This window comes from Phytophthora cinnamomi (assembly GCF_018691715.1).
Source record: "Phytophthora cinnamomi strain GKB4 chromosome Unknown Contig9, whole genome shotgun sequence".
Classification (NCBI taxonomy): Eukaryota; Oomycota; class Peronosporomycetes; order Peronosporales; family Peronosporaceae; genus Phytophthora; species Phytophthora cinnamomi.
In genome coordinates this window covers 900,184-911,507 of record NW_027150942.1, presented here as the reverse complement: position 1 = coordinate 911,507, position 11,324 = coordinate 900,184, and the positions used below count along the sequence as shown (strand labels likewise).

Genomic DNA, 11,324 nt, shown 5'->3' with positions numbered 1-11,324 from the left:
GGCTGACGCTGATGGAGGTTCCCGACTCAATCGATCTAGAGAAGAAGTTGCACGCGCGCCAGCGCGGACTCGCGCACCAGAAGAAGACCCTCCTCGGTTCTAGTAAATTCCGACAGAAGGTCGCGGCACCGACGCTGCAGCCCGCCCGGGCCGTACACGCAATCCATCTCGCGTCGGACGGGTATGAGTCGGAACGTGAAAGTCGCGACAGCGAAGACTCGCTGTGCGAGCAGGACCGAGATGATGAGGATCGAGCCCGGCTCTTCGTAGCTGGGCAAGTACCGACGGGCGAATCTGCCCGCCGTGACTTCGAGACTGCTGCAGGTACTTCGTGAGGTTGTCGATCCAGAGCTCTCGGCCCAGATGCAATTCAGTCGGAGCCGTTAGACCAGCAGTTCCTGAAGGACTGGCGGAGAGCTCGTTCCAGCATCTGTGGCTCTAGCAGCGGCTCCGCGGGTAGTGACCGCGAGGATCAGGGTCGTCCCGCGATCGCGCCCTGGGTCAGAGCCCGCTCCGTCCGGATCGGGTTCACCTGGGCCAGGTCGCCCCGGGTCCACCGCCTCAGGATCGAGCGACCTCGGTCGGATCAGTCCTCAAGTCGTTCATTTCTTTGGCGGTATGCGTGTTCCGGCCAGTATGTCGCTGCAACGCTTGTCCGGCCAGCAGGTCATTGCTCGCGTTCCAATCTCGACGTACGTGGAAGAGTTTGTGGTGTGGCCATGCCTGGAGCGCGTTCCGCGCTCGCTGATGCAACAGCTCCAGGCCCGGCGACTTGCACTCCATCTCGTCTCTCATCGACCGGACTGTGAGGTTCGAATCTCCGCAGACTATCAGTCGCGCGACATCGAGCTCTTCGAGGAGCTAGCACCCCAGCAGCAAGCCCCGGTACTCTGCTTTGTTGACCGTGAGGTCGGTCGCGTAGCAAGACGCCGCTTGGCCGATCTCCCATCCCTGTAGTTTCTAGACGACCGCACTGAAGGCATCACCCTCTCGCTTCGCCTTGGCCAAGCTGTCGAAGCTCAGAACGTGCATTTCTTCATCGGGCGCAATGGCCGGGATCGGGATGATTGCGATCCTCGATGCCAGCTTCCGCGTAGCAGTCTCTTCCAGCACAGCGTCAACAAACGCGCGCGGAGTGATGCTCGCCGCCAGGGTTCTGAGAAGTTCTTCCTCCCCCTTGATCGAGCGGCAGATCTCCTGTTTCCACCGCGAGAGGATCGCGACCCACTGCGAGAGCCGGCCTTGCAATCCTTTGGATCGGAACAGCCAGGCTAGCGTCGTGTGACGGGTCAAGACGGATCGGCCTTCCGGCCAACATCGTATAACAGTCGTTCAAAACTCCCAGCAGGGCCAGGATCTCTTTCTCGACGATGTCGTTGATCAGCTCGTTGGGCTTCAGCGTGGGACCTGCGCGAGAACACCGGAGATCGCCCAGTCGTTGGCATACACGATCCCCACGACTCCCGGTCTGAGTCGAAGTGCTTCAGCATCGAGGCCGTCGCTAGCTAGATCTTCCGGACCTCGAAGGCGTGAACCGCGTGTTCCCACTTCCCGTGCCCGCGGTCCTCCGGTTTGGTGACAAGCTCCTCAAAGTCGACCTCGGTCAGCGAGTACAGCGTGGTCGCGTAGACCGCGAAGTCCGCAATGAACCGGTGGTAGTAGTTGAGGCTGCCTAAGAAGTACTGTAGACTGTGGTGTTGTAGCACGCACAAAATCGTCAAATGTCGATACTAGCACAAACCACAACAATAGCCGAGCTAGTCAGCTCTTGTTGGCCTGTGCTGAGTTGCCCCAAGCGGTTCGGCCCTTCCAGGACAGAAGTGGCTCACCTTCGCCGAGACCAAGCACCCCAAGCCAATCAAATCACGGAAGTTAGCTGAGCTACCTGCCTCCGGGTAAAGAAATCCTGTGCCCTCCACCAAAGGATGGACGACGGCGCACGAGCGCTTTTACAGGTCGCCGGGGCAGAAGCAACCCGACTTGACGAGTAACGCCACACGGGCTGTCCGGCGTACCTGGTGAGACTTGTTCCTTTCGCGCTTGGCGAGAATTGCCCAACCCGGGCCAACTTATCTCTTGGCGCTGCCAGTCGAGTACCCTCCAAGCTATGCCTCTCGGGTACCGACGGCAGGCATAATCCGACCCCGCGCAGTGACTTACGGAGAAGTGTACACGTGTGGTGGGCCTAGAAAATCCTGCTCTGTTTGTTCTTCAGTCTTTTGGGCGCCCTGATAGGGCGCCTCCACTATTCCTAAGGTCCTATACAAATATAAAGTGAAATGGAGTGGTGTCGGATCTCGGCCGACCCTTCACCCTCGCTACAACGCCTCGAACTCGGCGGAGCCGGATAACCCGGCGAGCTCCACGGGGAGGTCTCGCCGACTCGGCTGAGTGCTGCTGGGCTCGCCGGGCTCTCGCTTGGTCCTCTTGCGTGGTCTCTGGTCGTGTCCCACTTCGTCTGGGCGGCCGGCGGCTCTGTTTATCCGAGCTCAAGGCCTGGAAACTGCCTTGGACTCGGCTGATCGCCTCCTAGTGCTCCCCGCGCTCGTACCTCAGTACATGTGTCTGACCCTTGCGTGGCGACACCCATCTTTGATCTCCGGTGGTCTTGGGTCCTCGTCAGGCGGCCGCAGTGCGCCCGTGAAGCGTGCGAGCTCGGCGAGCTCGCAGACTGGCACAGTGTACCTATCCAGCCGAGTAGTACCGTCGATTGTGCGGTTTTGGCAGTCTTGGTACCTTGTTCCACTTGGATGCTCCACAAAACTGATGTTTCCTACACCACAAGACCCTTGAGTGTGCGCGGGAACTCCAACGTCGTGAGAGATTCCAAGTGCTTTGGCTTCGTATGAAGACCGCGCTTCGACACCTTGTGGCCCAGATAGTCGACCTGAGGCATTCCCCATTCACTCTTCTCGACACTGATGGACGAGTGTCACTGCTCGCAGACGTCCATCAGTCACTCCACCTTCTCGCAAGGTCGTCCCAGTACCCCCCCCCCCCTCCCCCCCCACCCCGATCTGGATATTGTCGATGTACGATCTCCGACCTAGGACGGAGCGGATTCCCGAGGGCTCCGTTTCTCTCTCTTCGAAGACGTTACGGGTGCTGTTATCCGGGGAGAGCCTCCAGAAACCGTCGAGCGCGTTGTCTATCAGGCGCTGGTATATCAGCTGGGCGTTGCAGAGCCCAAAGGGCATCCGCATCTGCTCGAACAAGCCCTGAGGCGCGATGAAGGCCGAGATGAGTCGGGCTCGCTCGGTCATGGGGACGACCCAGAATCTGCTGGCCATGTCCAGGGAACAAACCCAGAGATACTTGTCCAGGTCTTCTAGCAAGTCGTTCACGAGCGGCATCGGGTAGACCATCGGCTGCGTCATGCTGTTGACGAGCCGGCAGTCGATGCAGAGCCGTATGTCGACCCCGTTCTTCTTCACGATTACGACGATGGGCGACGCCCACGGTGACTTCGACGCCTGGAACATGCGAGCACTCAAGAGTCCACGGATCAGGTCGGCTACCTTCTCTCGCTGGCTCAGATACAGATGGGACTATTTGAGAGAGTGAACTACAATTTTTTGTGAAGGACCACACAAAGAATTCATGCGATAGAGGTTTCGATCACATTCACAAGCACGTCGGGTGCCAGGATCTGTGGACGATGGACCAGGTTGTCGCCGCTGTGACGGAGTCTGCAGTGTCTAATGTGACTGTCCACATCTCTCGCGGAGATGACTTCTTCATGCACTACAAGCCGCTAGTCACTGAGCTATACAAGAACATGTCCGGAGTACAGCAGTTCCAGATTCTCACGATGGAGAGATCTAAGCCGGGAGTCATGCAATGCCGCAAGGGTCCAGATAGTGGTGTTGAAGAGCAAGATCTACACCGCAAGATCGACGGGGTGTTAACTGAAGGCTCAAAAGTGAAACGCGTGTTTGCAAATTTTCTAACTGCGCTACCGCTGCCACCGATCAATGCTGAAAAAGTGTACATGACACAGTTCAGAGTCCGGAAGTATATGCCTGACAAATTCCAGTCCGACCCCATGTATTCCGCTCAGGCATAGAAGCAAGGAGATATCGCTAAAACGGCGAAGCAAATGCGACGAAAGCACAGAGCTGCAGTGGCAGTGGCTACAAGGAAAAAATCAAGACCGGCGCGGGCGTGAAGAAGTAGAACGAGAAACAACTGATACGGGGAACAAGAAGCGCAAGATATCTAACAAGGAATAGGCGATAGTGGAGCAGGGGATAATTAACTGTGATGCTAACCATGCCATTTCCAAATGATACTTAGGAACATCGATGTTACTATTCTGAGTTGACGACTTAATCAAAAATTTGAAGCACTTACGTTTCGAATTTTGGTAATCCGAAATCACCAGCTAAATTTTACCCCTATATCACAAATAATAAACGAGTATTTGGCTCCCAATTGGGCTGTTCAGACAACGCTTGGAACCTGTAACCTGACCCAAATTAGTGACATTTTGTCAGATCCCGGCGAAAACGTGTTTAGCATCACCTCTTTTTGCCCTGTAACCTGATAAAAGACCACTAAAAACACCAGGAATACCCCCTCTTCCGTGCCCTTTTCCAAGGGAGCTCAAAAGCTCCTGGGATCTGGGACTTCTACAATCGAATAGTCTATCCACACATTCAGGGTTCCCAAACTCGCCGAATTCCCCCTCCCTCACAGAAGCAATAACCGCAAGCAGCGGGACGCTTCATGGGAGCGGCTCGCCGACGGAACTGCCCTCGCCGGAGCCGTCAGAACCCGCCAAGCGCAAGTGGTCTGAGCAGCGAGTCAAGCCGCATCTGTAAAACCTTACCGTGGAGACCAACGCCGTCTCAGTGGTGCTTGCTTTTTGCGAAACGAGTCCTCTTCTGTGAAGCCCCCCTCCCTCCCTGTCAGAATCAATGTTCGAAACGATTGTGCGCTAGACTCGCTCGCGTAGCTGAACACGCGGCAAACCTTGGAACCCGGGGCTTTTTTTCTCAGGTTCCAGATCTCAGTTTTGTCTGAACGGGGCCAATGGAAGATAATGTTTCCAACCGTCCATAACATCTCACGCCCGAACTTCCAGAAAGCCTGTGGGGGGCTCAATAGAAAGAGGAGACCTGTCGCTTTGCAGTGGTGTGCCTAAATCGCGATTCGTAGCTAGGTTGATTAGTATTAGGGCGTTTGACGCCGTCTTATGTAGTCTTCACTATATACTGTTGGTCAGTGCTCTGAAAAATGTATTACAATAAATAGTATTGTGAAAACCGGCGATTTTGTCACTCCGTATAGCTCTGTAAATCAGGGCTGTGAGCAAAAATGATACGTGGTAATTTGTACTGAATGGGATGTTAATGTGGGTACTAATCTGAGTCAGTCGGCTTAAATTGGAATTGGGAACTGGACTCTAAAGCCATCTTGTCAGAACAGCGGTGAGGGAGAGAGACAGCGGAGACACGATGTATGCCGCAGAATTTCGATGGAGAGCTGTGGTTAAATCCACCCAGCCCTGCTGAGTGGCGCCTTGACTTGGCTTAGCGTAGAGATTAGTATCAGGGCGCAACGTTCTAATATCGAAAGCAATACGATGCGCTCTTCCGCTCTCGCGTAGAGGTCATCAAAGCTGCCCTCTGGGTCGAAGCGAAATTCCGCGTCCTCGACACGGACGCTGGTTCTGCTCGTCCTGTTGATTCCTCCTATTTTGACTGATATATTGGCTAGTGTGCTTGCTCGGTGGATTTATTTGTGCGGACTTCCTCGGAATGCAGAGGTTGGAGCTGACATTTCAGCCTATTTAGAGACCAAATCGATTACGACTCTAAAATAGCTTTGACGCGATGCTGCATAAGACCGATTATAATTAGGGATACCCAATTCTAAATAAGGGATGGATCGAAATAAATAAGGGTTCCCGTCTCTAAATAAGGCACTAAATCAGCCGATTTACTATCCGATTAGACATTCTGAGTGCTTTTCACAATAGTGATATTGATGAATGATAATCATGTACTATTGTTATTTTCCGTGCGGGGCAATCATGTTATGTCAACGTATTTACTTGGATTTGACTGTGCATAACAATAATTGATATGTGAGACCGCAGGATAAAATGTTACTTATCAACCATTTAGAGTTTTCGAGATAATCGCGTTTAAACTTGTCTAATCAAAATTCGTACATAATCGGACATCAAATATTAATAAGCTAAAAACACTCGTAGAAAGTGAAACTAACTCTAATTCGATTGCTTCTTACACGGGCTTTCTGACAATATACAATAAGATAAAATTGAAAAAATATTGAGGTCACACGCCCGAAATAAAATCCGAGATTTCGGGGGTCCGGAAATGGAGATATATTTTTTTCGTCCGATGTAACTCCACGAGTTCTCAACATTTTTCTAACGATCAATAGCTTCAAACAAGCACGAGACACAGCTCTTTTTGATTCATGCTGTTAAATCGCGATGCGTACTTAGGTTCATAAGAAACATTTTGTTTGCCGTGGTCTCATATATAAGTACTAGGAACGAGTGGCTAGCAAAACGAATTCATACCAGTATGGCAATACCAGTAAGGTGTTGTGAGACTCAGCTTCGCTACGACCCATTAACTTCGAAACGTTTGTATTTTTGCGCGTCAGTCGGAAGTACCGTAAACCACGAGTTCACCGCAACGAACGCCCTCAATGCAACACGTAAAAACTGTCAAGTTTTCGGCAAAGAAACGGTGCAGAGATCAGATAGATGGGGGTGACACAACGTCTTTATCTTAATATTTGTATGTAAAAGGCTAAACATTTCTTCAAATCCGCAAATTATGCGACAACTGGTCCCGTTTAGTTTTTACGTCGTAAAAACTCAGAATTTGCCTACAAATTATATAGGAGCGTTGCAATGAACCCGTGATTTTCGGTATTGGGAAGCGCACACCTTGATGACCATCGTCGTTGACGACGACGCAAAAGGTCAGTAGTCGAGTTCGTACGACAAGAATGCAATACATATTGTCCATTCTTTATTATTGATGAGGCTGCCTATCATTTTTTTCTTAATGGTTTTCTTAACAGGTTGAAAAATAACTTATCATAATGCCCAAGCACTGCTGTTCGTCACCTCGTCCTCCGACTTCTATGCCAGCTTCGCCACACAGTCTGTGCGGCCCAGTGCAGTAGGCAAGGCTTGGTCTTGCCACTACAAAGGTTGTGCAAGAGTTTTGTGTCAACCAATCCAATTAATAAAGAGCCTGCTCGAACAGCCTTGTAAGAAGCACATGACGATATCCTAAAGGGGTCTGCGCATTGCAGGCTGCGCTCAAGAAATCTTAGCACACTACACCATTGCCCGGGCAAGTTGAGACTAACGGTCAAGCAAGTGAGACAGATTAACTATAGGCATTTTCAAATATTAGATTGGGCGCCTACTAAATACAAATCACCATGCAAAGTTATAAAATCCCGGACCAAAGAGAGAATCAATTACTCCCAGTACTTTCCGTACTGAATGTTTTCTCCTTCCTTAGCAGCATTAACAGCGTCACGACATTGGAGTTCCATAGTCACCACTAGTTCCTGGTCGAAATCCTCATTGGTAGGAGGCTATTGAGGAGGCTGCGATGGACGCATCCTGCTTCCAAAGCACAATATATGCTCGATCTCCTAGCGTTAGATCGCGTTCACGGCGTTCCACCAGTTTGTGTACCCGTCGAGAATGAGGTTGTCGGAGCCAGTAAGCTGGTGGTCGGGATTAAGCTTAAAGACGTTCGTGAAGAGCATGTCCGGCTCCACCCCACTTGATACCCAGGAGTTGAACTGCTCACGCTCAAAGGTCGTGGCAATCATCTTCGATTCTGGGTCAAACTTTGATTTCTGAAGCATCGCTGCCAAATCTCTCTCACCATATATGTCGGTCAATACCTTTAGCTTCGTAGTTTTGTCTTCGAGTTGAGCATGTCCGTTGTAAACGTTAAAATAGCCGCGCCAAGCCTGATAAACATCTCCCTTCAGGGGGTTCCTTGCTTTTTTGAGCTTGAGCAACAGGAAGACATCACTGTAAGACTTCCCTGCGTGGGCCCAGAGACTAAACTGCTCGCCTTGTAGCTTTGAGGCAATGTCTTGTGTATTGGGAGACCTTTGGCCTGCTACAAGCATTGCAGCCACCACATCATCGCCGTATTTCTTTGAAAGCGTCCCAGTCATGGTCACCCTAGCTTCAGGGAACTTTTTGTTGTACTTGGAAATGTACTTGGCCAGGTTCTTCAAGTTCGGGTTCGACAGGAGATCATCCACGCCGCCGTTGAGCTTCAGAAACTCAAGTGCATCGTCCGCGGTCTGTTGCTTCTTTAACATCGTGCGAAGGTCCGAATTCATCTTGATTTTGGACGGCCATGACTTGATCGCGCTCACGATTCTGTTGCCAAAAGCGCGTTCTTCATCGACCTCGTACGGGTTGTCAGTCCGTAGCATTCTCTTAGTGGGAGTGTCGCACTTCGCAGCAGTGAACGAACGAATCAAAGCCGGGGGGGACGGCGCAGTCATCTTCGCGACACTTGCCTCGGCAATCGCCACGAGGGCGGCAGCAGCTAATGCGACGATGATGAAAAGGCGCATCTGGGTACCGATAGCCCAAGCGGATGAGGCGTAGAGAGCAAAAAGCTGAATAACACTTGCCAGGTGGCCCAGTCACATGAAGGCAAGGTTGGACAGCTCTCCTATTGTAATCCCGCATGTTATCCTTGGGAAGAGCTCCTAAGCAAAAACCATGCAAAACAGTGTCTGTGTTCTCATTTGATGCGCTCGTACAGATCCAGAAAGGTACCAATAGGTAGCAAAGCTTGCAAAGTACAAGTAGTGGACAAGGATACAAATGCACTGTATTACTAGATTAGTGGCAAATAATGTCTCATGGTTCAGTCTAAGGCACCATTAGACCTCCAAATCAGAATTTGACAACTACGCGGTGAGCTCTCAACCAGCTCACAGCCAAATCCGTCAAAATGCAGTTCTGTGATTGGCTAACTTGCATTGCGTCGGGGAGCAAAAATAGGCACATCATGGGATAAGTTACACGTGTACAGACATGTATGGATAGGCCCTAGTCCAAGTGAAGAACGTGTTCCGAGGAGAAAATTACGTAAACACCGACAGAGTTCGCACTCAGCACTACAGGAATCCCAGCACCGAAACATAGAAAAGGCGCGCAGCGTCCGGTGCCCGTTCCCGCAGCGTAACGGCGTGGCAGGGGCAGAGGGCCCCCCCGCCAAACCGAAAGCGTGAGGGCAAAGCATGAGGCAGGATTTTTTTTTCTTCTCGCGAGCGAAGCGAGCCTTGCCCGCTCCTAGAGTTACGCTCAATATCGCTTATGAGGCTATGTCGTGCTCCACTGCTGCAGCTAACTCGGAAATAGATAACCATTTGTTTTTTTTTTTGCGCAGCGCTCCGCCTCGTTCATATTCCTGATTATAAAATTGTGGGAGTGCTGGAGATCTAGAGTTGACACCAAGCGAGGCACAGTCCAGAGAGGCACAGGCGTTGTTGTTCCGCCGCACTACATACACAAAAATGGATGTAAGATCTCACTACTACTAGAAGTACATACTTTAGGGGCACTTGATTTGGCTTCGGGTGCTACGAGAATCCCACTTGGCGCTCGCATTGGCGAGAGATGTTGCATCGCATGGCAATGACGTTGGAAGACTGTCCGTTCGCATCAGTTTGTCCTTATGCAAATTGTCGAGCCGGTAATCATTTCCACCTTTAGAGTTCATGATATGCTCCATGGGCGCTGGCAGCGGGAAGCGCGAATCCTCCGCCCAAGCGTCGCTCTCAGCCTTCGCCTCACGCTCGTCAGCAACCGAGCCCTCCATCGTCGTCGGATCCTGCATCGCTTCCAGCACACGACGCGCACCAAGTAGAGCGTGGGGCACGTAGTACATTGTACATGCGAGACACGGGGGGAATCGGTCCGGGCACGAAAGGCGGGCGCTCCTCGTCCATCCAGGAGAACTCCAGTGGCAGCCTCGAGTTCAGCTCCATCGTCTCCGTCGAATCTGGCGTTCCAGGCCTCGGCGCAGCAGCGTCAGCGCGTGGTGTCGGCGAGGTTAAGGGGGGGGGGGGAGGCGAGTGTCGTCCGGGCGGTTGGCAGGGGCAGCGGGCGGCGGGCCATCTTGCACTCTTTATTGACTTGACCACAGCTGCTACTCGATCTCCCATCGAGTTGATTCCACGCTTCCAATGCGCTCGACAACTTGGCGGCTCACGTGAAAGTACATTGCAACCCGGACGATCTCCCCACGTGTAAGCACGCCTCCTACGCTGCGAAGCAGTAGGGTTTCCCAGACGGCCTAGCGTTCACTATCCGTAGTCCCCCCCATCCACCAACTTTCGAAATGAATCCAGAAGCCAGTGTGCGGTGGCCAGTGAGCGGGGGAAAGCGCGGGAGATTCAGAATTCAAACTCGATTGGTTTAGAAGGGGAATTATGTTGAGTAGGCTGAAATATGATAGGAAACGGTTATCTATTTCCGAACGGAGGTACAGTCAAACCTGTTTATATGAGGCCCCGTTGGTGGCCATCTACAACAATGACTCACATAAATTAAAAAAAATATGTGGTGCACGTAAAGAAATCGCGCATAATTCGCTGCCGCTTTACCTTCTGCGTAGTCTCCCGAACCAAAGCGGTCACGGTCTGTAAAGCTCTTCGTTCTCTATCAGTCTGCTCTCCGCATTTAAGCAGAAATGCAGACAGCTCCATGCAGTGTCTCAGAGCGATGGCAGGTTGAATTGTGGGTTCCTGGTCCTCCTCCTCCTCCTCCTGCTCGTCCTGCGAAACTACATCACTTCCTGCTGCTTCGTCCACTATCACATCTGGCTCGTGCGCAGGCACGTCCTCGTCCACTGCCAGATACTCACTAGCGCTCACAGCGCCCTCCCACTTCGATAAAATCGCTGTCACTCCTCCAGATCCACTCAGCGAACATGGGGTTGTTCATGCCAGGATTCTGCTTGAGATTTAGGTGCGCTTGGAGCTTTTGTTCTAGCGTCAGACAGGTGCGAGGAGACATTGCGAGGGAAGGGGCTTGCGTTGGGCGTTGGGCGTTGAGCAGTGGGGGCTTTGAAGAGTGTGTGGTCGTGAACAGTGTGAATCAAATAAACAGGTTAGACCTAATTTGGTCCTCCAAAATGTGACTCATATACCTTGTATACATATAGACAGCGGTTATACAAAAACTAAGTAAAATATTTGGTAGCAACACAGCTTGCATCAAATAAATGGCAAGGCTCAAATAGGAAGGATCATATAAACAGGTTTGACTGTAGTACAAT

The 11,324-nt window shown here is 51.7% G+C and overlaps 1 protein-coding gene across 1 annotated transcript; it reads right to left on the bottom strand.

Annotated features, from left to right (window-relative positions):
* Positions 1 to 1,505: 1,505 nt before the first annotated feature.
* IUM83_16394 (reverse transcriptase) lies at positions 1,506 to 8,535 on the bottom strand (the record flags this gene model as incomplete). Its single annotated transcript, XM_067941272.1, has 2 exons — positions 1,506 to 1,689; positions 8,129 to 8,535. The coding sequence occupies 2 exons, from the start codon at positions 8,533 to 8,535 to the stop codon at positions 1,506 to 1,508; spliced, it is 591 nt and encodes a 196-aa protein (XP_067798416.1).
* Between the last annotated feature and the right edge of the window lie 2,789 nt (positions 8,536 to 11,324).